The sequence below is a fragment of the Chelmon rostratus genome, chromosome 24, assembly GCF_017976325.1.
Source record: "Chelmon rostratus isolate fCheRos1 chromosome 24, fCheRos1.pri, whole genome shotgun sequence".
NCBI lineage: Eukaryota > Metazoa > Chordata > Actinopteri > Chaetodontiformes > Chaetodontidae > Chelmon > Chelmon rostratus.
The window spans coordinates 9,069,474-9,097,229 of record NC_055681.1 but is presented as its reverse complement, the minus strand read 5'-3'; the positions used below and the strand labels follow the sequence as shown (position 1 = coordinate 9,097,229).

The window sequence follows — 27,756 nt, the reverse complement described above, 5'->3', positions numbered from 1 at the left end:
TATTATAAAATAGGCCAGTGCTGGAGTCTTAATGCAGTCTGCAAACAAGTGAACGATGCTCCAGGTTGCACTTCAAATCAGTGATGTAGGTGCATCAGGTCACCATAGAGGGGTTGAGAATTATTGTCTGACTTCAGTTTAGTCCTCACTGACCCCTGTGCTACTGCCTGCAGGGTATCCAGCCTCTGTCCTCTAACAGAGCCGGGCTATTTCCAGCAGTTTGTTGATCAGTTTCAATATTTAAAGTATAGCAAGATTAGCCAAAATCTGATAATGATGCATTGGCTGTTATTAATTATTAACATGCTGATATAGCAAACATTTCTTGCAAGGATCCCTCAAATGTGTTTTTATTTGGTACAATAAACTTTAATGTCAAAGTTGACTGTCACAGTAAATCACATATTTCACTTGATCATGCTTTGGATGTTTGCGTACATATTTTGACAGAAGTGAAGTTTCTCCATTTCTATTGTACGTGGAAGAAGAATAAACGGTGAGAGAGCAACAGTACTGAACTGAAAAATTTCACACATACTTCACATTTTTTTCTACAATTAAAGGCAGTCACCAGCGACAGTTGTTTTGTTTTCACATTAAATTAATTAATCTACATTGGGTACCTTGATTAAAAATGTAGGTGAAAATAGTGAAAATCTAATAATTACTCCCTTTATATAGGCCTTTGACTATTTTGGCAGTCAAACTTTAATTTATATAAATACCAATACTTGTACTTGCAGAGCAGTGGATTAAATGCAATTGCAGGACCTTATGACAGTGGAGGGCTTGCCTGCTTGCCTAATGAGTGACTCCTCTATAGGGCCCATTGGTAAAGGTCCTGGGAGCCTGGGTGCTGATTGGCTTTGAAGCTTTTAGGTCAGAATTGGGGGGTGTTGAATGTGTCACCCCTGCTGCAGCAGGGGCCAGGGTCCCATATTGTCCCACACTTGCTCTCTATTCCTATTATCCACACACTGTTAGCACACAGACGAGCAAGTATGTTGTTCCTCCTCTTTTTAAATTGTATTCAATGCAAATTTTATTTGTATAGCACAGGATTGTATAGTATATCTGTGTATCTCATACAAAAGCAGTTTGGAGTGCTTTACATAGAAAAAGCGAACTAAAACAGTGAGAGAGTGCTCATGCCCCCAAGCACACATACATATAAACACATACTAACTAGGTGTGAGCAATATGTCCTAAAATGTATATCACTACATGTGTTTTGGCCAGAGTAACCTGCACCCTTATTTGTAGGATAATAAGTAAACGTAATGTGATTCATTCTCAGAGTTAGACAATGGGTGGGATTAGGCATCTCAACGGAATTTATTTGCCTGAAAACCCCAAATATAGTGTATAAGTACAATAGTCTGTGTACCAGGGGGCATGTCAATCAAGTACATTTGCAGACAGCAGCAACAGGCACACATACCAACGCAGTAGAGGGGGCTTTCCTGTAACCACAAAGCCAGCTGAGCTTATGTTGCAATATGAAGTGTGGAGATAATGTGAGATGACACAAAAAGTTAACCGCATCCAGGCTGCTAGTCTGGTTATTTAACTGGCTTTAAATGAGGCTTAACATTCACACTGCTTCTTTTGATTGTCCCTCAATATGAAATACTCACACTTTGCTCTGTCCTGTGGGTCTAGTAGTTGGAGGACATTTCCATCAACTTATTCCACCAGGTCTTCACTTCTTCGGATGGTGTGAAGCAGATGAAGACTTTTGTGTTGGTTCTTCCAGCCAACAACCGAGAAATTGGCATGCATTGCTTGTGATGTTACCTTCGACATCTTCTTGTTAACAGAGTTGGAGTTCTAGTGAGGAAAAACTCCAGTTCTGAGTACATGCATAGCCCTCTGCCTGCATGTTATCGCAGCCACAGCAAGGCACATTATTTTTAATATGATGAAATAGTGTAATCAGTGTAATGACAGTGTTGCAGAATCCATGCCGTTGCTGAATGTGACACTGGTGGAAACCAGTGCACCGCCCACCAACATACATATTGGACAAAAGCTGTAAAAGTGCTTTACCTATATGTTTGGTTTTAAAAGAACAAGATGTTGGAGCAAGTCGAAGATCAGCAGGCAGACTGTTCCCTTCCTTAGGTGCATAAATGCTGAATGTCATCTCACCATACTTTAAAAGTGACCAAGCCACATGTGCTATGATTGTAAACTGATGCATGTAAATGGCTCCATGTACTGTGCAGCCAGACCAGCAAGTGCTTTGGGAACTAAGAGGAGGATTTTGGATTGTATTTTGAAAACAACAGGTAACCAATGCAGGCAAGGAGCTGAAAGGCATGTGTGAAACATTTCAAGCTCAAGTGAATATCAGACAGGCAATCACACACTCCACCACTGTGCAGCCTTTCTAGCCGACACAGTGCGCGTCTCTTTTGTCCCCCATCTCCCCCACAGTGACCCTCTCCCTAATGGGTGTCACAAGACCCGCAACGTCCCCTGACCGGCCACGCTGCCTGAACAAAACTCTCTGTGTCTGTCTGTCTATGTGTGTGTGCATGCCACTGTCTGTGTGTAGCTCATTGAGCCACCTCATTACCCGAGTGGTGTTGAGATGAGACACAAAGGCGCTGGCAGATGAGACAGTGTCTTGCTTGTCTTTCTTCAGTGCCTCCACTTGACAGCTCTTTTCTCTTCAAGATCACGTTTCCTTAAGACATTTCTTGTTTTAATGTGCAAATGCACTGGGACAAATAGATCCCCTCATGTCCTGGGGGAGACACCTTAGTTCAAATCAAGAAGAGGATTTTCTGAAAAGGTATATTCTCCTTCTCTTTAAGACCCCACTCAGCTGGTTCCCATCCCTACCACATGCAGTTAAATCCTATTTCTGAAACAACAGCTCATCCTCCACTTTAATGACATCATACCAGGGCTGAGGATATTTTCTCACAGCCCCACGAACCACTTTCCCTGCTTAAAAACCTGCAAACTAGCAAGTGAAGTAGACGTACCTATCAATTACAGCCATAATTTGCCACATTTGGTTGCAAGCTGAGTTTTACTTTTAAACCCTTAAAGTGTTGTTAAAATATTTAAATTCCTGTTTAGTCCTCCTGAGGAAAAGCTCCATGCATCTTTGATCCTTTACAGCAGCCGACTACGACTGCACTGTGATCAATGGGCGTACAGTCACATCAAGGTTTCCATGTGTGCTTGCTCTTCCCATTCTCATCCTTCCCCTTTCCCAGCTTCTCTTCTCATCTGTCCACTCACTTTCTGTCTTTTATTCTCCGTCCAGTCTCATCACCGCTTCTTCCTTTGTCTTTTGCAGCCTCCATCCTCGCTTCTCTCTGGGGAGTCCTGGAGCAGAGGCAGCAAGGCTGTGTGAGTGTGTGAGAGAGAGAGAGGGAATTGGGTCAGTGTGTTGTTATGCAGCAGCAGTATAAACTGGTACAACCCAGAGAGACATGGGGAAAGGCACAGCCATGGATGTCATGTGCCACTGCTTGCTGTTGATTGATCATTTCTTTCTGATGTGTGTCGGGGAAGGTATATGTTCATACTGAGCTTGTGCTGGTTGGCGATCACTTCACCTATCAACCACTGAAGGGAAGATCGACAATAGTTTTTGCTGATGCCAATATTAAGAAGATTTTAACAAACTTCAGAACTAAGACGTTATAAGGATAATCGCTTGAGTCTGTGCGCTCAACTGTGCATTTTGAGATGTTTCTGGTGGAGCGGCATGTCCACCCGCTGAGCCCCGTTAATCAGCACGAGTGCAGAGTGAATTTTGAATCCTTAATTGCAAACCTGTTTGCCATCTCTTTTCCATGGACCTGACACCGTGCCTCATCTACAATGATTTGGGTTGTGACATTAAACATGAGATAGTAATTTAAGTTAAATAGAATGTGATGCTGTGATATTCTTGCACCCAGCGCAGACTTTTAAAAGGGTGCCATTGTTTCAATAGAGGAGGCATTGCTATTAAACTGATTTTTTAATGTTAAAATATTTTAACAACATTCTTTAATTAATATTTACTACCTAACTTTAACTGTATTGCTTGTAGAGAGCTTAAAAGTCTGATTAATTCAAAGCCCAGTCAGACACTGAGACATGCTCGAGATGATTTTTCAAAATCTGCATGTCCTTCACCGGCTCACGTCTTTTACATCGCTTTCAGATAAGCTGTGTGATATCCCACTGCCCCCTGGTGATCAGATGGCCTCTCAAGTACCCATGATTGGACGAAGCTAATAGATCTAGTCTACCTGCTTCTGTGTCCCAAGGTGGACAGAGGTTGTGACGTGCCTGTTTACCACCTCCCACTCACGCTGCCATTTTGAATGTCACCTCAGATCTCCATGTGACCCTGTGCCGGGAGGGTCATCCATCCCTCATTAACAGCTAACGCCTCACTACGCATACACACCCTCTCACCGGTGACCTTTCAAAGAACCAAACCACAGCACCAAGCAGTTCTCTCCCTTGCTGTGTGAAGTAATAACATGAAGCCAGGTTTGTTTTGCACCTACACTGCTAGTTAGAAAGCATGTCGCTCAGTTTTTAGCACTGTGTTGCGCAATGGCAGCGTGAGCCAAGAGTCTTGTTGGCGAACAACAGTCGGTTGGCCTGGTTAGAAAGCCAGCCAACGTTTTTAAATGGTTGCTGAGTGTGATTGATTTTACTTTAATGTGAAAGACGCTGGGAGGGAGAGGTCCTTTTGTGTTCTGGTAAATCAGGATGCAGATACGAGCATTGTGGAAAAGTGTATGGGAAACAGTACTCCCACTTTTGTCCACACTGACTCTGAGGGCAGACCACTAACAATGCTGCTGAGCATTACTGCTCTTTTGTGTTAAGTGGAAATCCACCCTGAAACACAAATCGTGGGTTTCCTAACAGTTATCTTTAACTGTTTTTAATGTATATCCACTAAAACTCGTCCGGAGCAATAATGAAGCAGTGTGCACATTGTGGCAGCACCTGTTTGCTTTAACTGGCACTGTGGGCACAGTTTTCAGTTGATACATGCTTGTGAAATAATGTGCATTTAGTGGGAAAGTTCAAATTCTATAATCCCTTATATCAGCGTTTAGCTTAATAGAGCAGCCTCGCTTATGGACTTTGGAGCATTAAGGAAGATTCCTTTCACGGCATTGTTAATTGAGATCTCATAGAAGAGTGCATTTTGTTTTAGGGTAGATTTGAACTTAATGTCTGGCTTTAAAGGCAATAAGTCAGTCAGTGGTTTAGTGCTGAGCTGGAGAGAGGCCAGCAGCACATCTGGCCATGGTTAAGAGGAGCTGCGATGGGAGGAGGAGAGATGGAGGCCAGGGAGGGCTGAGTGATAGCTCAGTGCCTCAGATAACCCCACAACAGCCCCGCCTAGCTGGCTGCTTTAAGGGGGCCCTTTAGAGCCGAACTGCAGCCCTCCTGTGATCAACCCATGCCTGTTCCAAGGGTCTGTGTAACAGGGGTCCAACCATAGGACAGGAGCTGTGAGGCTCAGTCGATCATTGATGAGTCGATGGACAGAAAATTTAATCCTCAACAGTTTTATAATTGATTAATGTTTTAAAGCTAGGGTAGGTGATTTGATTTAAAAAACACTTTCTGTTATATATCTTGAAATTTTGTTGTCACCCCCTTTGCAATCAATAAGTCAAATGCTCTGACAAAGAAAAAGAAAAAAGTCTGCTATCTGTGGCTGTTGCTGCAGGAATGAGACCTAAAAAAACATTGTTGGTTAGATGCCTACAATAAGAGATTAAAAAGAGCTTTTCACATTTTGTTCTACAAAAATACGAAGTTTTTACATGTCTTGAAAAATATGATTTGTTAACAAGTGGCTAAATGAGTCACATCTACTCGCAAGTCCACTTTTTTTGCATTGACACTCTCACTCTTGCGAGTACTCTATTCCTGCTTGACATATTGGTTTTTGCTGATTTTATTTTAATTTTTTCAACTCTAAAATATGAGTACAATGTTGACCTGAAAAATCCACTATCAGCTGCAATACATTGCAAACAAATATGTGGTTAAATACAGGACGCGTAGTAATGAACATACCAAAACAGGCGTTTAGCATGTAGATGCACGATTTACAGTCCTTATGAGAATACATGGCTGAGAAAAATGCCGGCTCTGATGTTGACCTTGGTGCGCTCTATGATTTTGTTCGCCAGTCCTTCCTAGTTAATGGTAGATTTGTGGGATCTGTTGAGCAGACTTGGCAGTATCATTTTTCCAAATGCAACTTTCCAAAAACTTGCCTGTTTAATTTATGCATATTCACATCATTTGTAATCGCTTCTGGATCACAGTGTATTAGCTGCTCAGTGTTTTTCTTATTTCAGTGACAATGGATGAACGAGGGGGGGTAAAAGCCTGTAAAGAAAATTGTGTGTAATCCAGGCTCTCCTCTCATTACTCATATGCTAATGTTGTGTAACCCAGTTGTTTTGTGGTATCAAAATGCAATAACCCTGTGGTTTTGATAACCCATATCTCCACCCAGACCCTGAGAGATGTTGGGTTTATTCAACCATAAATTTTTCAGGCTCAAAGAAAAGAAATCAGTACTAAAAAAAAAAAAAAAAAGCGCACATTGCATTTGCACATTTATATCCTCACCTCCTGGTATCTGTTCCAAACCACACATCTTAAATCATTAATAAACCCAGTATAAACAGACATTTTTGTTAGCCTGTCATAGGTTTACACACATTTATCTAGGCACTGTCAACTGCAGAATTGTAAGAATTAACAGCTTTGGTTTATTAACAGCCAAAATGAGAGATTAATGGCATCATTAGTGAGTTAACTGTATCCAACAAATATCTGTAGGGGCTCTCTGTGACTATATCCTTGGATCAAAGCAAGCTTTGTCTCAAGAAAGTATTCATTTCAGAGTGAGCTATGGTGTAAACACAGGAGTGTTGCAGGACAGGAAGACATAACTGGCGTCTTTATTCTTCAATTCCCGACCTCTTTTCTTTCATCCCGTTTTTCGATGACAACCGTTTAACCTCTGCAGGTGCGGTCTTTGCACCTCGTGTTTGGTGTGGCCTGAGGGCTTTACACAGCATTGATTCCTGGCATGAGAGAAAAAGTGGTGGCAATGCGTCAGTGTTGACTCTATTTCTGGTTTGTAACTACAAACAAAATGGTGATTCATGCAGTAACATTATGCTTACAATTTGTAATGACTTCTCGAAAAATTGGACACTCCTCCTGTTGTTTAGAATAGATCATGTATTTTTTCTTTAACAGTGGCCGCAAACAGCAATTATATGATGATAGTGCATAGGATTTCCCAAGATCCTCTATATTTTGTTGCTTATATTTTGTAAAGCACAGAAAGATCACAGATTGTATGTAAGCTTATTAGAAAATGACCCTACTTGTCACTTGATTTATTACCTCAACAATTTTATGCCGTCACTTGCTAATTTCAAGTCTTCTTTAATACAGTGTGATGTTCATTTTATAAATTATGGTCCCATTTGGAATAAAATGGTGGGTGACGTCATGGAGGCTCCGTCCACTATTTACCTCACAGTCTATGCTGTAGAGATCATTATTAAGTGACCTGACTATAGAGTGAAGGGTATGGGACCGTAAACAGAAAACAAAGCCAGTAAACTCCCTCAGTAGTGTCTGTTTTACAGTTTGCTCACACTGGCTACTAGTCATATCAGACCAAGCAAGGCTGTAGCAGGTCAGTGTGCTAAAATTAGCCAGGGTGTGTTTTATTGTTTATGAGCTCAACTTTTCATTTGTAAGAGGAAGAATGGGATATTTCGTCTTGCTTTAAATGGTTAGCAGATGGCTTCAGGTTAATTTCCTGTCTTTTAAATAGTTGACTGAATAATAAATTGAATAATTGTTATAGCTCAATAATATATACAGTAGTTACTGGAAAATTATAATTGCATGTGCAATCACATTTTGTGCCTTCGCAGTATTATTCAAAAATATGCATTAGTCTTTTTAAGCACCAGATTTCTCTGCATGCATGTGCTCATCTGCAGAGGGACAATGATAGTTGGGAAACCATTTTTCCTTAAATCAGTTGGTTTGATCAATTGTGTGACTACAAGTTGAGTTTTTACTTGGACAGTCCATGTGCACTTAAGGCACAGGGTTGAGGTTGACGGCTGACTTCCTCCTGGTAACACCTGTGACCAGTGAACCCAGCAAAGCGGCTGCATCAGCACTAGTCGACGGGGAGCTGACAGCAATAATGTCAGCTTCAGTATTGTTTTTGTAGTGGCGACCCCTGGGATCAAAGTAGAGAGGATTAAAGGCATTGTAAAGTGTCCCTCTCATCCCCCTCTCCTGCCCTGTGAAAAGGGAGGGCCCCTAAGCCTGCATGGCTTTTATTGTCATAATCCATACATTTTCAATTGACTATGGAATGCACTGGCTAAGATGATTGTGTTGGTGGGGATGTTCATGAGTGTGTCTGAGTCGGTGTGGCTGTGCATTTATCTGTGTCTTCTTTCTGCAACCGTGCACGAGACCCGTGCAGCGTATTGATGTATGTGTCCGTGATACAATTGCCGCAGTGAACAGCAGACACACAGCAGCGTTATGGCTGTGGTGTTGTCCCAAAGAGTCAGAGGGGGAATACCCATACCCAGTCGGGCCATCTTCCAAATATGTCCCATGTTTTATCTCCTCTCGGGACAGGGGGAGGGAGGGAGGGGTTGGAGAGAGGCCTCTATTTCAGTCCTTTGTTTACGTAAGGAGTGGCAGTAGGGTGTTAGGAGAGCAGAGAAGTCTGGGAATGTTGGGACAACATACCTTGGGAATAATATGCTCATCTCTGGCATGTACTGCATATAGCAGGTCTACTTATACCGTGGGACACAGATTGTAAGCTTATTGTAAGCGAAGGCAGTTATGCTTATCAGGTTATCTGTATTATTTTCTTGATTAATTGATGAATTGATTGAGAAAACACCATGCAGATTGACCGGTAGTTGCATCCCTACATATGTATAAAATATAATGGGGAGAACTTGTAAATTTGATATTTATTCAAATTCCTAGGAAATGCATTGGAATGTGTTCACGCTCTGTGTTTCTGTTCATCACAGATGTGCACACATTTCCTTACTTCATTAATCACTCAGTTGACAGCTAATGAGAGTAAATTGAGTTTTCCAAGTTGAGTGTGGACGCTCACCTCAGTTTTTTTGTCTTCATAGGGGCGTCATGTCAAGACTGGACAGCTGGCTGCCATCAAAGTCATGGACGTCACAGAGGTAAGGCTAAAACAACATATTGTTTCAGCTTGGCATCACAATGTAAGCATGTGCAGTAGTGGCTTTGCAAAGGATGCGATGAAAGTCAAATTAGATGCACCATAATATGCTGTATTACAATTGCTTGATAGAGTTTTCATCACGAATGACAAATACGGTCACACTAGTCCATCTGATAAGTGATATAACAAGTCACATTTTGGTTACTGGCTGCAAATGTGCTCTTTTAATTAATTTACACTATTAATCCTGCTTGGAAAAATTAAATTTTGTTATACTCTGTTGTCAGTTTTTTTCACTTAACACACACAGGCCCAAAAATGTACTTTTACCATGTGTTTTTTCTGTCTTTCCAGAGATTACAGATCAGTCATGTCAGGTGTTTGTTGAGCTTTTTGTCACGACTTCAAGTGATGAGGTAGTCGCTAGGTTTTTGTTTGTTAGGACTGTTTTCCACATTATACGATAAATTGTGGTTTGTGTACAGGAAGAAGTGAAGCATATCAGCTCTGGAACATTATTCTATGAGTCTTTGCTGCTGTCTGGTTAATATTAAAATCAAGAGACATTCCATTGGAGCTGACGTCTAAATTTTTTTGAGCTTATAGGAGCAAATGCCATGCTCTGTAATGAGCCACCCCCCATAATAAACAGCAGGGGAAGGGTAGAGGCAACAGGATGCTTATTGAGTGAAGTGCGTCATTTAGCGGCCAGCAGGCTGCCCTCAGCAGTGGGAGGTCCCGTCTGCAGATGAGAGAACGTACACAACCGCACATTGCACATATGCAGAAACACAAAGCAGAAGGATTCAGAGCAGCAGTGAAGGCCAGCAGGGCCAACCACCCACACGGCCATAATAATGATGGAGGAATATGGGTGTGACTGTACACACACACACACACACACATGCACCAATAACAGGCCTTACTGGTGAGCTCTGGAGGCTGGTTGCGCTTATGGCTTGCAGTTCATCATCTTCCCTGGGGGAGCAAAGTCTAAAGTCATCAGCCAGATTTTAACCCATGCATCACTTCCTTTATAAGGTCATATTTATTGTATTGAGTGCCACATGCATTCGGTATTGACTGCCAAATTTTCCTGATGTGTATGTTTCCTGATGATGCAGCAGCAGCAGAAAGCTGTATGTCCCGACTTGCCTGCTGCCACTCCTCACATAAACCTACGTCATGATTAGTCAGACTGACACGCTTGTCTGATATGTTATCATGTGTAACTGGTATGTAGAATATTACCCAACTGTTTCCTGTTCTGTGTGACAGGTCACTCCTGTAGGCGTGCCTTCTGGACATGGAGTATTTTACGCTTGCTGTTCAGTGAAAATAATTCGACACATGGAGAAGGTGTCAGCTGAGGCTTAACTCGTTTTACCAAATGTTAGGAAATGAGTGCTGCTTGTTGCTTCTCATTTTAAAATAAAAAGGGTCTATTATTTGGTTGGTGAAAATAAATGACTAATCCAGATTCTTCCATACATGGCACAAAGTTTGTTTCCTGTCACGCGTCACTAGTCTGTCATGTGTCACCTATCTGTTTCTTTAAGGCAGGGCACCTTGCGACAGAGCTTTGCTGTATTAAACGCTGTACATAACACTGACTAATACTGGGTGTGTGCCTTTAACAATTGCTTGCTTAGTGAATGTCCTTTCATAAGCCAGATGTTTATTACCTGCACACCACTGAATGATTCATTGCGTATTGTCTTCAAAATTAGACTGGTATACCTGACTTGAGTGTGACTGTGAATTAATATGCATTAAACACTGTGCTAATCCAATCCAGTCAGAAATTTGCATGATATGACCAGTGTTGCGCTAGTTACTGAAAATAGTAAGTAGTTATGGTATGAATAACCTTTTTAAAAAGTATTACTGATTACTTCCACCAAAAACTAATGCATTACTTTGATGAGTATTTTTTTTTTTTGTTTTAAATGTCTACTTTGAAATGTTGCCGTGGGTGAAAGGGCTGTTTGATACGACCAAAGTCTCATATCTCAATATAGGACATTTCATATCCAGATAAAATGTCATGATATAGCCCATTTTCTATCAATTAAATGAATACATAGTTTGTTTAAGTTAAGTACCACATGGAAAGGCTTATTTCTTAATACATTTTGAGCTGTATACTCAACAAATAAAAGGTAATTCCTCATATTTGATTATTTTTCTCCTTTTATTTAGAACCTTTGGCAAATTTTCAATTGAATATGTGACAAAATATACAATATTTGAGTATAAAATCAACCCAGCCTCTGAGTCTGTGGTTTGTTTTAAGCACTTGACTCTACTTTGTGGCTCTCATCCATAGACTCTCTCTGTACCATTTGATGTGATTCTTGAATTTGGTTAAAGAGGCTAGTGGTGCTTCAGCCCATTGCATCATTTTCAAAGTCGCGTTTTCTGGTGAATGTCAGACATCTCATACTAAAATTGCACCCATGCAGCAGTAGTAGCCCCTCTTTTAGCTCCCTGCTTTGCGTCAGTGACTCAGTGGCGTGCTGCATGCTTCCTGCTGGACTGAGTAGTTTGTTTGGATTGCTGTTTTATGTTCCAAAATGCAGATGTTACTTTTTGTTAGTGTATTTAATGTGCCCGTTTAGAACATGGTGGTTTATGTTGGTAATTGTCATTTTTGTGCTGGTTTATAGTCTTAGGCTGCTTCTTCTGTTTAGTTATGGAAATTGTGATTGGGATATAAAATATGAGAAAATTCCAATCAATTACTCATGAAAATCATTGTCAGATTCCAGTGTTGGTATAAAGTGCTAAAACATCAGTGTGGGGCCATCCCAACAAGGCTTTTGGATCGACATTGCTGCATCTTAATCACAAGTGGTTTTCTGCATCTTATGATCATCGTCACTGGTTTAGGGAGGCCGTGATGCACTCCCTCTCTCTGTCCTGGCTCATCCACAGGCACGCTGGACTGTCCAGTGTGACTCTGACCCACATTATCATCCCTGCTCCACATTCCCAAATCCAAACACTCCTCCGCTTCTCCTCTGTGCTGCCATATCACCCTGAAGCTGAAAGTGGATGCCTTTTGTACTTTGGCTCTGCTTTATTATACATTAAAATCATTTCCAATCCTCAGGTGTAGATTTGACTGGATGATTTGGACAGATAATGACTTTGGTTGTGTAGCTACTGTGTACTGAGTACCACAATGTGATGACTGTATGTATCGTGCATTGACACGTGTTTTTCCCTCATATTCCTGGTGCTGTCATTTGACAAATCTCTCTCACTCTCTGCCTCTCTCTTTTCCTCACCTCATCACCTGATCTGTGGCAGTGAGGCTTTCACTGTCGGGAGTGTGATAATCCAACAGCTGCACAGTGGAGAGGGGGTGGATGTCGGGGGGAGGGGGGATGCGCACAACAGAAAGGCTTACGTCAACTCAAACGAGTCATGCAGCAGCAGTATGGCTGCCTGCACAGACGGCCAACTGCCATTTTACTATAGGTGAAGCACGCTGTGCGTACAGTTCAGCGTAGCAATTAAAACACATCACCTTTCTCTTCAATTTCACCACATTTTACTATTGTCCATCGTGGTAATAATTGAAATAAAATCGCTGTTAATATAAAGAGGCACACTTCACACTTCCACACATTGTAGTCTGCAGTGATAATGCTGTGCAACCACCCCCACATTTGATGTCTGTCCCCCTCCTCCCACTGTACTTTCTATAGGAGAGACCGTGTAACCGTAAAGCAAACCACTCGCAGGCTGATCCCTGCATGTGTTCAATTAGTGTGTCACTGTTAATCATTGTCAAGTTGCTATTGGGTGCAAGCAGGGAGTTAGCACTGCAGCCAGCTGTGACCTTTTTATCAAGATGTGATACTGGACACAGGTTACTTGCACTAAAGGCCATTTCCAACAGACTAAACACTGCCTTAAAGCTACATCTGGCTGTTGATTTAGCTTTTTTTAAAGTCTGGATAAGCCCACTGATTTCCCCATTGCATTCTACTATCTGTCTACAGGGGCTTTGTGTGATCATCATGTCTGTTTTCTAGGTTGGATTTGATTTTTAAAGCCATTTATTTCCTCCTGATTTTTTACTCTTCCATTAAGTGATCCTGCACCCAGTATACATGATATTTACTGTGTTTTTGTAGTTAAATGGTCAGGGCAGGATTCTTTCAGCTCCATTTAGGTTAATGTGAGCCTGACACTGATGTATATCTGTGGGGGATTTGCCATCGATCTAATGTATATTTAGTTTTTTTTTTTTACAAGGGATTACAGATAATGACTACTGTACAGATCAACTCACAATGAGATTCACTCATGCATCATTAATCCTTAAACAATAGAATAATTTGCCTGCAGACTCACGACTCCTACTGCGTTGTTATACAGCTGAGTCCTCGACACACAGTCAGTAAGGCCATGCTGAAATGAAACCATACCAGGGCGTCGTCGCATAGCTTGGCACTTGCGATGACTTTTAAGTACGGAAGTCAATTGATTTGTACCTGTAATGAAATGTCGCTTGAGGCTGGATGATGATTAAAGGCAGATATCCACACAGTGATTGTTGTATTTCACCATAAAAAATATTCCAGTGGAAGGATGACACACACTTGCCTTTTTATACCTATGTAACTTTTGTGTATGTGTGTGTGTTCAGGATGAAGAGGAGGAAATTAAACTGGAGATCAATATGTTGAAGAAGTATTCCCACCACCGAAACATAGCCACCTACTATGGTGCTTTCATTAAAAAGAGCCCCCCGGGACACGATGACCAGCTATGGGTAAGTCCTTAAATCCTTTCAAGAAATTAAGGTTGAGCAGGAGTATGGGAGTAAAAAATGAAGCTGCCAGGATTATTTCCTTCACCCACTTTCTTTTTTCGGCTATCTTGAGCTCTATTTTTCCAATTTTTGTATTTCCCTAACCTTCTTGTATTTTCAATTGTTTTTCTTGTTCGTCCGACTGGGGTTTCCTTGTATTTGGGCAATGTTTACAAGAGTCGCATTTAAAGTTAGTATTGTTAGGTCACATATGATGGACTTATCTCCTTTAGATTCATATTTTGTACCTGTTTTTGTGTAGTTGGTGATGGAGTTCTGTGGAGCTGGTTCGATCACAGACCTGGTGAAGAACACCAAGGGGAACCAGCTGAAGGAAGACTGGATCGCCTACATCTCCAGAGAGATCCTAAGGGTGAGCTAACTCTCCCCTCCTCCTCTCCTCTCCTGTCCTCTCCCGCAGTCGCTCATGTCCTCTCTCTCTCCCCCTCAGGGCCTTGCCCACCTACATGCCCACCACGTCATCCACCGTGACATCAAGGGCCAGAACGTCCTGTTGACTGAGAATGCCGAAGTCAAACTAGGTGAGTGGCAATGCAGATTTTTCCATGTGTTTGCTAACTACCTCTCAGATCAGTGTCAGCAGTTGCTATACTGACCTAATGTCAGTTTGCACTGTCTAGTTTTGGCCTGCCCCAACTTTGAGGGAAACGTGGTGAAATATTTGTTCATCAGTCAGATGCAGCAGCTTCACATTGTAATGTGAGACAAGTCCCATGCTGGTTGATCTAAAGCCTCGAAACCTGGTATCAAATCTTAGATATTTCTACATATTCATGGACAGATATACAAAAATCTAATTAAACTCAGTTTCAGTGATGGTGCCGACAATGCAAGCAAACACTGCTAAACTCTGATTAAAGCAGGGGTTTGCATGACAATAAAGGGCTTCAGCTGTTACTGATCGAGGCTGAAAGCCCCCAGTCTCTCTTGAAGTTGATATTTAATTTGGAGTTGGGTCTAAGCACCTTCCTAACTGTGGTCACTCTGATTACTCTCTCTCTAGTTGACTTTGGCGTGAGTGCTCAGCTGGACAGGACAGTGGGGAGGAGGAACACCTTCATTGGCACCCCTTATTGGATGGCCCCTGAGGTCATTGCTTGTGACGAGAACCCAGACGCCACATATGATTACAGAGTAAGAGCCTCAATAGAAGTCTCAAGCACTCAAAACTTGTCAATATGTAATTGTGTAAAACAGGTGCATTGTACCTGTGAGCACCTTGACTTGTCTGAGCATGTGTGCTTGGTGTGGTTTTGGTTAATGTGCCGTGTCTTTTCTTGCAGAGTGATCTGTGGTCTTGTGGTATCACAGCTATTGAAATGGCTGAAGGAGCACCACGTGAGTACCAGTTTTTCTTGATATTCGATGTCGATGTTTTTGTGTCAGTTCACTCTTCTGAATTCTTATTGATCTGTATGTGTGTGTCTTCTTCCAGCACTTTGTGACATGCACCCAATGCGTGCACTCTTCCTCATTCCAAGAAACCCTCCTCCCCGGCTCAAATCTAAAAAATGGTGAGTACCACCCACAAAGGATGTGCTCCTTGTGCATCTGTGAGCATTTCTATCCTTTCCAATCCTCTTTTCACCCAAATAAATCCTCCCACAAGAGGTTTTTATAAGATATTTTATGTATAGATTTCCTACTTGGCCTCTTTATGTGCGCACTCTTGTGCATTTTGATTTTATCTCTGACATCAGACCAGGCAGCTACAGAGGCTTGAATCAGAGCTTGGCTTTTCCTCTGTGCTTTGCTGCTGAGCTGAACGTCTGTGGTACACCTGCTCTGGCAGGCTCAGCCTCTTCTGGCATACACTGCTGCGTTGCTGTGGACACACTGCAGAAAAAAACTCCCAACATCTGACTTTTTTTTCGGCTGACAGTAGAGCTGAGATGAATTGGTTCCCATTTTAACACAAGTTATCATGTGAATAGGCTTCTAGTTTATTATGGATCCTAGCTTGCTTTAAATAATAGAATGTTTTGCTGTTAGATTGTTTCATTTTTTAATTGTTCATTTGAAAGCAAAGTGAACCCAAACCTTAATGGCAGCAGGTGCAGTGGTGATGATAATTTCATTGTACTGCGACCCATATTTCAGAGTTTTCATGGTATATATATGATGCAAGGTTCGATGCTGCCTGTCCACATGTATAAACCTCAATTAACAGAGTGAAACCAGAGGCTGTGGAGCATTTCAGAGACATGAAGGGAGGGAGTGTTAAGACTGATGGGTCATTTGGAATCAGAGCTTGTTTGCAGAAACGTCCGTTTTACTTAGGATCTGTGGATGTCCTCTGTCCTTTTGTGGCTGAAATATTTGTCTGGCACTCACTGTCTCTTTTTATATGTCACCCACTCTGTCATGCATTGTTTATCTCTGCTGACTCTCCCTCTATAATCCCCACAGGTCCAAAAAGTTTTTTAGTTTCATCGAGGGCTGTCTGGTGAAGAACTACACGCAGCGCCCCCCGACAGAGCAGCTGCTGAAGCACCCCTTCATCCGAGACCAGCCCAACGAGAGGCAAGTCCGCATTCAGCTCAAAGACCACATCGACCGCACCAAGAAGAAGAGAGGAGAGAAGGGTGCGTTTGTCTCTCTGTGTCTTCACTTGCCATCTTATTACTTTGTTTCTCTTTCCTGTTGTTTTGTCACAGAAAACCTGGAAAGTTTACTTAGATTTCTGATTCCAATTTATTTCCTTGTGCAGATGAGACAGAGTATGAGTACAGTGGCAGTGAAGAGGAGGAAGAGGATCCTCCAGAGCAGGAGGGGGAACCCAGGTATGGTCTAGTTGTGACAAAGCAGGTGTACCTGCTTATTGGAAGGCAGCCCAGTGGCTCTCTAATCTGACCTCTGTGTCCTGTTTCCTCCTGTCATCCAGCTCCATTGTCAATGTGCCAGGTGAGTCAACTCTGCGCCGCGACTTCATCCGCCTGCAGCAGGAGAACAAGGAGCGATCAGAGGCCCTCCGTCGCCAGCAGCTCCTCCAGGAGCAGCAGCTCCGGGAGCAGGAGGAGTACAAGCGCCAACTTCTGGCCGAGAGGCAGAAGCGCATTGAGCAACAGAAGGAGCAGAGGAGGCGGCTGGAGGAGGTATGGGTGGTTTTGTTTTTTATAACAGAGCTTTCAGGAGACTTCTGAAACTGCTGTAAATCATGTCTGTTGTCAAGAAAATGTTGACATTTCTTCCTTTCTTAACCACACAGCAACAGCGACGCGAGCGGGAGATGAGGAGGCAACAGGAGCGCGAGCAGCGTCGTCGTGAGCAAGAGGAGAAGAGGCGTATTGAGGAGATGGATCGTCGACGTAAAGAAGAGGAGGAACGCCGGAGGGCAGAGGATGAGAAGAGAAGGAACGATCGTGAACAGGTCAGCTTTAAAATGATTATGTTTCTTCAGTGTATCAGGCGAGGATGCCTTAAGGGCCCATGGCCATCTAATTTTTGCGATGGACTTGGAGGTCTGTCACTTCGCATCAGAAGGTGGAATTTACAAGTTGTGATGAGAAGAGATGATACTTGTCAGTGAGTTTCAAAATGCAGACAGCACAAGCTGTGGATGTGCTAGGGTTACTACCCGTGATTTAGAATCTGCCTTAGCACCATTTCCACAAAGACAAAAACAGAAAAGGAAATGCATGCATTTCTTGTGTGTTTCTTGGCTTGGTTGAATGGAATTAAAGGTACACAATGTAAAAAAAACAACAACCTTGGTAGATCTCTGTGCAGTCAGGAAGCAGGTTGCACACCTGCTACTTTGCCTGTGAGAATAAGCTAAATTACATGTTGGCTGTGGTGTACTGCTGTCTTAAATGTGTCCCTGTGAGACTTTCAAATCATTTTGCAAATGGGACAGGAAAGGAACATGAGGGGGGAAAAAAAATTAGAAGTGGAGACAACATACGGGATGTGGCTGGACGCACTCTTGTTTTTCTCCGTTTGGATGCCCACTAACAACACTGGCTGCTTTGCTTTGCTTTGATCGATAGGAGTACATCAGGCGTCAGCTGGAGGAGGAGCAGAGACACCTGGAGATGCTGCAGGAGCAGCTGCTCCGTGAACAGGCCATGCTGCTGGTCAGTCTCACACATGCACCACATACTGTATAACCTAACCAGTAACATTACTGCCATAGCTGCCTGCTATTTAGTCCTCTGCAAGGTAAAAGTACTGCTCCTGTAAAACCAACGGATCCTACTCTTTTTATAAAAGGTCCATCTCTGGAAAAAAAGGTCTCTCTCTGGAGTGATCCTTCTTATAGTGTAGTCAGACACTGAGCACAACAATCTGAGCCTGTCAGTGGCAAAACAAGTACTTTTTGTTTCATGGCTGCTGACTGAGGCGATCTATTGGACCAGTTCAGAAACTTTTTGTACCTGTAAATTTTTTAAATCAGTTACACTACAAAGAAATATTAGAAGAAATGTGTTTTGTGCATCCTCTTTGGTCACATTTTGCATTATTTTTGTAAAGTGAACCACATCAATAACTTGCCTGATGATTGGAACTCCAAACTCCTCTTCCGCTTCTGTATTCTGTTTTGTTCAGTTTGTACCATGTTTTAACATACCATAAATTACACAGTTCAAGTTGGCCCCAGAGTCAAAGGTATAGTTAAGTATTCCATATAAATAAAATGAAGTTACTGGAGTATAGCAGCCAAATGTTTCCAATGTCTGTCTGTATAAATGTGTAAGGAATGGATTTAAAAGATGACACTGATTTTTAGTCAGCTAAAGTTTATCAGGCGGACGAGGGCTGCCGGCTCTCCCGTCTCTTCTCACCACCTTGAATCAACCCCACACTCTGAAATAGGAGTTCAAGTGGCGGGAGCTCGAGGAGCAGCGCAAGGCCGAGCGACTCCATAAGCGTCTGCAGCAGGAGCAGGCCTACCTGCTGTCGCTGCAGCACGAATCCAAACAGCAGCCTGGCGACAAGACCAAACTCCCTTCAGACTTCAGCAAACCTCCACAGACCTCCACCCTGCCCCCTGACAGAGTCCTCCTCACCACAATCCCTCAAGCTCAGGTCCTTGACAGTGCTGTGTCTGCAGCAAGAGGCCCTTATGAGTCCTCCAGAGCCCTTCAGACCGTCCCCTCTGATAGCGCTAAATCCCAGCCAGCGGTGCAAGAGAAGACTGACTCTGATGAGACTTGTCCCAGCCCGCTCTCAGACTCCCCCAACCCTAGCCCCCCTCAGACTGAAACCCCCACTGACTCTGAACCTCCCCAGGCAGACAGTTCAGAGCCCGATATGTCCACAGAGCCGCTCAGTCATCCTCCTCAGCCTATCAGAGAGGTGAACCTCCTCCTCGGCTCTGCCTACCTCGCCGCCTGCTCTTTCCAGCTTCTTCTTGCTTGTCTTCACACACCCTCAGTGACCATAATGATAGCGGTGGTGCGAGCAGCAAATATTGGTTTTCTTTTTGGCCCAAATGCTTGCTTTTAATTCGCTGTTCTGTTCTGGACGTTTTTATTCCAAAGCAACAACTAATTTGTTACAACACAGGCCCTCCCAGCCAGACCATTTGAATGAAACAAGTGGGGGGTACAGTGGAGAATGGAAACCCACAGGCTCCCAGCCACCAGCAACCAGCCTTTTTATGTCCTGAATAAAACCAAGCTGTTCTCCTCCACTCTCTCTTGGCACTTGCTTTCACTTGCAATGCTGCTCTCCTTGACTACTAAAGCCAGTAGGATGTTTGAAATGTTTTCGTCTTAGTCGTCACTTGAAGCAGGCTGAGCAAAAGAGAATGAGAAATAATTCATTTGTAGGTTTGGGAGAAAGTGGAAAAATATTCAACATTACATCTTTTTAGCCTCTTGTTTCAAATCATTTATTTTTGTTTCCCCATAGAAATAAAGATGATTCATTTCTTCATTTATTGTCATTTGAGTTATATCAGAGGGAAAAGAGCCAAGTGCTCATTCATCCTTTTCTCCTCAGAACAATACAGAGCCACAGGTGTTGGGAATTTCTCTTGATCTTAGATGGCCTACCTGTGATATTATTCTTCATTATGGCAGTTCTGACTCTCGATGTGTGTGGATTGGGCCATTGCATGCGGATGGCTGAGGCCCAGACTAACCTGTAGGGCGCCGAGGCAATGTCATCGACAGAGCTGTCCCATGTCATTAACAATTATCTTTCCCACAGTTGGCACTCAAATGTGTTTTCAAGGATGTTTGAAAAAGTCCTGTCTCCACCTCTGTCTTTGCATATATACGTGTGTCTGTACGGCTGCCTCGAATGGGCTTCAAGCATGTTTGACATCATTGTTACCAGATGTCTTTATTGTTGATCGTTGTCAGTCAAATATTAAAGTTTCTTACTATTACAAAACTCCTACAGGGACAGTAATGTTAGAAAAAGCAAGGAGATGGGAACCATTTTCAATCAGAGAAGAAAACAGTTGATTTCCGTCTTAAAATCGTAATTTTATCTTTGCCACTGAAGTGGTTCCCTTCTCCTTGATTTTTTTTTTCAGTCAGAGAAATGTTTCCCCTGACCCTCATTCCATCTTTGTCCTGTACGATTCCCTCATCCCAGGCCGACGAGCGGTACCGTAAGAACATTCAGGGCTCCCCTCAGACTGCCCCTCCTCCCAAGCAGCCCCCTCTGCCTCCCCGCTCCTCTGAACCGTTCTCCAATGGTAGCTCCGCCTCCGAGGCCTCCGCCATGCACCGGCCAATGGAGCCTCAGGTAACTCCTCCCTTTTCCTCTTTTCTCCTGTCGGTCTCTTCCTCCCTCGCTGCTGGGTTTGTGCCCTCATATTCCTTCTGTTCAGAAACATTTGGTCGTGTAGAAAGTGATTCAATTAATCAGGCTACATCCCTAGTATCTGTCTACACTGACAGGATAGAGAGGAATGAGCAAGTGTTTTATTGCGTTTGGGTGAATTGTCCCTTTTAAGATGCTCATTTTTGATTTCTCCAGTCATTTTTTTGGCTACGGACTCATACAGGAAGCCCACCATTGCAAGTGATTCAGCCAGTAGCCTCAGTAGTAAAAAGGGAATAGATCTGGCAAGTTGATATTACAGAGAAGGAGGTCTGGACTTAATCCAAGATTCAAGACGAGACTGTAAAGTAGCTCACTCACCAACCCCACCCTGCTCCTATCGTTCCTCCTGACGTTATTCTTTCCACTGAGCAAATGAGGAGTGCATACAGGATCAAGTGCATAAGATTTTTGCTTATAAAACAGAACACTTCCTTCTTTTATTGCCTGGGACGAACCAGTAATCTGTCAATCTGTAATTGCTCCTAATACAATCAAACAACTCTTACTTAACTACTACTTACAGTAGTCTTGTTAAAGGAATAGTTTGCCATCTTAGGAAATAGGCGTTTTTACTCTCATGGCTATACACTGAATTGACTGGAGCCAGCATTTAGCATGAATATTGAAAACAGTGGGAGGTAGCTGGCCTGGTTCTGCCCAAAGGTAGCAAAATCTGCCTACCAGCACCTCTAAAGCTCACTTATTAACATGTCATTTCTTGTTTGTTTAACCTGTACAAAAACCAAAGTGTAAAAAGTGAAAGTTGAGGTTTTGTTGAACTTTTTCCATCAAGCGTTTGCATCAGTCTAAAGCCCAGACAATGAATCTGAGTGAAACGCATCATCGTGTCGTCTCGTGCTTTGTCTACTTGTATGCATGTGTATAAATCGAAGCACATGTATGTAAAACACCACTCACATCTTCCCTCATGTCTCACTGTGTTGTCTGCTTGTTTCACCTCCCCTCCTCCTCCTCCTCTTGTCCTCCCCCTTCCTCCCTCACTCCCTAAAAGGTCCAGTGGTCCCACCTGGCCGCTTTAAAAAGCAGCAACAGCGCCGCCCCCTCTCCTCCTCCTCCGCCCGTGGTCTCTCGCTCCCAGTCCTTCAGCGAGCCCGGCGGCGTGACCTCTAGCTTTGCACAACTCCACCTGCGTTCCCAGGACCCCCACCATCACCACCACCACCACCCATCGCCCGCACGCACTGACCCACAGCCCCAACCTCCCCTCCACCACCCCCAGGCCCACACTAGGGCCGAACACCAGGCCAGCAGCGAGGAGGTACCACCTAAGGTAAGGAGCTGGTTAGGGCCCCCTCCCCCATCCCTATCCTGACCTTGACTCTCCCTCATTCACTTCCTGTCATGCCAGTAATTTTACTTGTCATACTGCTCAACCACAGCCTGTCTGTTTGTGTCTGCCTTGCTGTGTTCTGTCTCATTTCTTGAACACCGACACTGTTCTAAAACACTGTGTGCATTCAAATTAAACTGGGAAACATAACAGTTACAGGCCTACAAATGAAGCGTTTTCAGCTTTGCACTTTCAAAACTTAGTCATGATTTAACATGTTATCAATAAGCAACACATTCCTCTGACCTAAATTCCTTCTTTGTGTGTGATGTGGGTGCTGGAGGTCGTTTTGTGCCATTTCCACTGGTGTTCAGCAACATGTTGAAGCTTTTGCTCGATGATGTAGCAATGCATTGTGTTTTGCTGCAGCTGTGTCCGTGTCAGTTCAATGGGATCATCCAACACACAAACTCACAAGCCACTGTGTGAGGACCTTTTGAATCTGTTTTCGCCAGGTCCCGGTAAGGACAACATCCAGGTCTCCAGTGCTGTCGCGCCGTGAGTCCCCTCTGCCATCACAACCCGGCAACCAGGGCGGACAGAGGAACGCTGGCGGGTAAGCTAAGCAGATTTCTTTCCCCGTTTGGATAATGTATTTGTTTTCAATTTAGTTGCGCACATTTAGACTGGGTATTATGGGAACATCACTCCTGTTGCCAGTGACAACGCAGGTTGGCAGGATATGAAACAAAGTTGTCAAGACTGAAACAGTAGCTTGGTAGAAAACGTCACATATCGAAATATATTTATAGAGAAGTGGTTGATTTATTAAACACTATTGACAAATATCTGTTTATTTTGTTTATGAATGTACATTGTAACTGGTCAATCATCCTCACTGAGAGGATGTGACAGATGAAATAATTTCTTTCTAATACACTTTCAGTTCAAATTTGTCGGGGCAGAGTTTTTATTAAGATGCATGTTCCAGCTGCACAAAAGAAATTGTTTCAATCTCTGCAAATGTGAATTGAAACTAGTCCCACAGCGTTGATGTTTTAAAGGCTGGTACAATCATAAATATGTGAATCAGTCTTAGTCCAACATAGCTCACTTTGCAAGTACCAAGTACTAATGTGATCGAAAGCACTAAAACATGCATTTATTTTTGTTGAAATCAAAGTTAATTAACTTAGTCGATGGCAATTTCTTAAGAGAGTGTACTGTGAATGATTAGCATTTGTTCCACTGTGTTTTTTGCAACAGTAATGTGGAGCAGCGCCCACTGTGGGACCGCGTGGAGAAGCTGCAGCCTCGGCCAGGCAGCGGCAGCTCCTCCGGCTCCTCCAACTCCAGCTCCCAGGCCAGTCCTGGTGACCGCTTCAGGCCACGCTGTGAGTCCCCTGGTACTGTGCCTGGCTACATTTCACCCACTTTACTCACTGCTTTACGAGTACATCATCTTTATTGCTATAGTAACGCCATTTTTACATTACTATACTGTGCAATCTGCCCACTCTCTGCTCAGTATGTTTTCTGCTGTTTATTACAGGCAATTTGAGATCTTTTCAGAGCCAGCTCTCTTTGCCCAGTTCTGTTTCCCCTCACTGATGCTACTTTCTTTGTTCCCTCAAAGCTTCCTCCAAATCTGAAGGGTCGCCACTCCAGCGGCCCGACAATGTTCCCAAAAAACAAGATGAAAAGAACCTCGCCAGACCTACTCGACCAGCTGTGAGTTCACTGTCACTAAAGTGCTTGTTAAACTTGTTTGATGCTGAATAGGTGAAAACTGTTTTCTTCTTTCCACTTTCTCTATTTTCTACTACTCTAATTATTCAACCACCTGGTGTGTGCAACCTCTCATGAATCCAATGGTTCGTGATTGTTGGGGAACCTCTTAGGGTGATGCGGTAAGCCTATTAAATGAGATTACATAATCACACCTATGCTATGCTTGCGCCATTGCCCCACTCACTGCATTATGCGATAGTAGTTTGTGATAAAAAAATGATTCTCCCTTGTGAGGATTATTCAGTTATTCTTTTCAGTTCTGTCTTTAGTTACTGTCCTTTCTGCCTGCGATGTGATTGCCTTCTGCTGGCATCTTGCCTCACGCCTGCACAGTTCTTCCTCACTTTATTGCTTGTCATCGATGCCACTACAAGGGTAAACCCTTTGCAGCAGCTTCCAGAGCCTGATTGTGAATGCGAGCACATTTGAATGCAAACACACTCCTCCTGTTTCCTTGCACATGCCAGAATTGCTCCTAATCTCACCTGGCTTTGTTGTTGGATAAAATGTGGCCCATTTGCTTTGTTGAGCATGTCAGGGAAGAATTCCCTCCTCCCTTTCTTGCTCATCACTGACCTGACAAGACTGCATTATTAAGAGTGCAAAGAAAAGCAAGCTGAAGGCAACGTGGCTACAAGACATGGACTGTGGAGGGTACAGCTCTAATCAAGGAATCAGAAGAACAATTCAACTATTATCTGATTTTTCTAACAATACACCACTTAACTCACCGCATCCTAGAACTTAGACTTCGGGGCTGTGTCCACCAAAGCGTTTTTCCTGGTGACTGTGTATTTTTTTGAATGGTTTGCTATGGGAGTTAGTGCTGACAACAGTGGAGGAGAAATTAATACAGGCTGGTCTTCGAGTAGCCATGTCTGTACCAGATGACAGCGCAGGAATCCCTCAGTATCTAAATGAAAATTAACGCTTGGAGGAACATTTCTTCCGCCGAGATGTTTCGTCGCCCACAAAAACGCTGCGCCTCCAAAGTGCTCCCAAGCACTCCCAGCTGGCTGTTTTCAGAAGGGCGCCTGGCGTTTTCTGCTTCAGTTTTGGTGGACAACCGCTAACCGCTAACTGGGATCTTTGCCCAGGTCTAACAAGGTTTCAAACTGGCAGATCTGTAGGTATATGTCAGATGAACAGAAAACAGTTTCTATGAATTGAGGAGGGATGACTTTTTACGTCTCCTTTCAGGTTGTCTAGATAATGAGAGCCTGTTAAGATGAGGTCATTTCTAGGAGAATTAAAGTATATTTAAGTATTGCACTAAATTCGTTTAGATGCCATTAAGATTGGAAGCTTTTCTATTTGCACAAACTGATAAGGCAACATTCTAGGCAACCTGACTTTTGCCAAAATATAGGACTCGAGTCTTTCTAACACTTCCCTTGCTGCTCCTCTTAGGACCTGACAGCTCTGGCCAAGGAGCTTCGTGCAGTAGACGACGTGAGGCCTCACCACAAGGTCACGGACTACTCCTCATCAAGCGAGGAGTCGGGCACCACTGACGAGGAAGACGATGAGGAGGTGGACCAGGAGGCGGGAGAGGAATCCACCTCTGGAGCCGAGGACTCCAGGGCTGGGTAGGTAGAACTGTGACGGTGTAGTGTCAGTGTTGGCCCCGCTGTTGTTGTTTCATCGTTTTTTGTAAGAAATGATTTAGTCTCTCGTCATTCATGTAAACTTAAAACACGATAAGATACTGTGCGTTGTCAGACCCGTCAGTGTCGCATGGCTTTTCTGCATGACTGTTAACACTGGTCTGGTTACGGACATCAGATATCCCCATGGCTTCTGCAGGAGGCTGAGTAACGGGGAGACGGAGTCTGCTAGGACTATGCTGGTTGAGGACTCAGAGAGCGAGCAAGCCATTACGCCCTCCAAGGATGGCACGCTGGTCATCAGACAGGTAAGAAGAGGAGACGGGAATTGGACTTCTTAGTTTAACATCACATTCTTGTTTAGTTCAAGGCCTATTCTGCTCGAATATAGTTGATAGAGGTGTCATTTGTCCAGAGTCCATGTTGTTTACCCACTCATTCTCCACCATTTCTTCTGTCTTCCTGTATATTACCGAGACTTTTTTATGTTATTATTGTCATGAAAGACTTGCTGCTTCACATTTACAAATGGGTCATCTAATACGTTAAATAGTTATAGATTGAATTTAACGTGACATGCACAGCATTGATGGTCTCCAAAGATGAGTTCAAGGAATATCTTGTGCACGCTGGCAGCCAAACATACATCTCCTCCCTCTCTCCACCTGCTTGCTCGAGCCCAAGTTTGCCTGTTCTTGCTTCCAGAGCACAGTTGACATAAAGCGGTTGGTCAATCTCTCATCCTCCTCCTCCTCGGCTGGCCCTGGCCACGGCCACGGCCAGCCCCAACCCCCCAGCCACGGCCTCCCAGAGAAAAACGGCTTTGCCGGCCGTATACACCACCTACCAGACCTTATCCAGCAGAGCCATCACTCCCCTTCCTCTTCCACGACCATCCCTTCCGCATCCTCCACCTCCTCCTCCTCCTCCTCCTCCTTCCCCTCATCATCTAGCCTTGCCAGTCCTGCCATGTCCCCACAGAACCCCCTGGACAAGTTCACTGCCATCGAGGTATGTCGCCCTCACGTCACCGAGGCAAACAGTCAAGGAATGGAGTGTGGCAGAGCGTACAGGCTTAGACATGCAGATTTGGGTCAAATAGACCACATTTGCCACTGTAGAGAAGTATTAAGTGTCTTGGTTGACTGTCAAATTTTCGTGTCACCATCCTCTCCCTGGACGTGAAACTAGGTCAAACAAATTGATAAATAAAGCAGCATTGATTAATATTTGTCACTGTAGCAAACACGTCTCCACCTCTAAGCCTGTACAAACCCGCCATCCAGCCCTTGATTGTTGGTCGGAGCCCCTCTACGCCCTATCCTGCCCCCTCTGTGTCCTCCTGGCTTCACTCTGGCTCTCCTCTGCCACCTTCTGGCTTGGCTGACACTTGATTTGGGCTGCAGCCACCCTCCCTGCAATTCACTGCATTGCACTGTGTCATTGCTAACACTGGTGCCTCCTGGTGGTAAAACACGGTCATGGAGGAAACTAAACCGGAGCGTCTTGGTGTGAACTACCAGTAAGCGTTTCTTCGCAGTGCATCGCATTTTAACCGCTTTCAGTAGTCTTAGCAGTGTTGGGTGATGGCATGCCTGGTGTGATGGTAGGGGTGAAATGGGATGACATATTAAAATTTGTGGTGTACCAAATGTAGGATGGAATGTAATGTACACAGTCTTCAAGCACAAATGACCGACTTAAATAGAAGACATCACACTTATTTTTAATGTGGATTAACATCGATTACCTCCTCTTTTGCAGTGTGACTGGGTTGCAAACAACATGCATCTTGGGTGGTGGAATGACTTTCCTCCTCTGTTCTTTATTAGGAGCAGCTTTGTCCTGTAACACTTCACAGCAGCCAGTGTTTGGATATTTGTCATTTCCCTCGCTTTTCTTCTTGTTGCACATGTTGTTTTTCCTCTCTAACATTTCTGTCCTCGCTAGCTTCAAAACAACTAATGAAACTGCACGTCATCATTTTCATCTGATTTGTTCTGAACTCGAATTGCAGTGCCAAATATGTATTCCCAGTTGTTTGTGTCATAAAAATTGAGTTTCATTGAACACAGTTAAGCTGTTTTATGAGCCCCCAGAGGTGGATCCGTAACTCATAGGTTCAAAGCTGAAGGGGCCTGTTGCTATTGTAGTTTAAATCAAC

At 43.6% G+C, this 27,756-nt stretch overlaps 1 protein-coding gene across 16 annotated transcripts in view; it reads left to right on the top strand.

Annotated features, from left to right (window-relative positions):
- LOC121627187 (mitogen-activated protein kinase kinase kinase kinase 4-like) overlaps positions 1-27,756 on the top strand; it is a 37,841-nt gene that overhangs the window by 4,847 nt on the left and 5,238 nt on the right. For 2 of the 16 annotated variants that reach the window (XM_041965921.1, XM_041965920.1), the window contains exons 3-23: positions 9,213-9,269; positions 13,935-14,060; positions 14,362-14,472; positions 14,551-14,641; positions 15,124-15,254; positions 15,404-15,458; positions 15,556-15,634; positions 16,530-16,705; positions 16,831-16,903; positions 17,005-17,215; positions 17,329-17,490; positions 18,110-18,196; positions 20,670-20,822; positions 21,916-22,194; positions 22,710-22,810; positions 23,461-23,600; positions 23,831-23,925; positions 24,096-24,104; positions 25,396-25,574; positions 25,771-25,900; positions 26,298-26,603. In XM_041965921.1, coding sequence (XP_041821855.1) covers positions 9,213-9,269; positions 13,935-14,060; positions 14,362-14,472; positions 14,551-14,641; positions 15,124-15,254; positions 15,404-15,458; positions 15,556-15,634; positions 16,530-16,705; positions 16,831-16,903; positions 17,005-17,215; positions 17,329-17,490; positions 18,110-18,196; positions 20,670-20,822; positions 21,916-22,194; positions 22,710-22,810; positions 23,461-23,600; positions 23,831-23,925; positions 24,096-24,104; positions 25,396-25,574; positions 25,771-25,900; positions 26,298-26,603 — 2,751 coding nt within the window. Of the gene's footprint in view, positions 1-9,212; positions 9,270-13,934; positions 14,061-14,361; positions 14,473-14,550; positions 14,642-15,123; positions 15,255-15,403; positions 15,459-15,555; positions 15,635-16,529; positions 16,706-16,830; positions 16,904-17,004; positions 17,216-17,328; positions 17,491-18,109; positions 18,197-18,935; positions 19,419-20,669; positions 20,823-21,915; positions 22,195-22,709; positions 22,811-23,460; positions 23,601-23,830; positions 23,926-24,095; positions 24,105-25,395; positions 25,575-25,770; positions 25,901-26,297; positions 26,604-27,756 lie in introns of all 16 variants that reach the window. The other 14 variants (XM_041965936.1, XM_041965925.1, XM_041965933.1 and 11 more) reach the window with 13 other exon arrangements.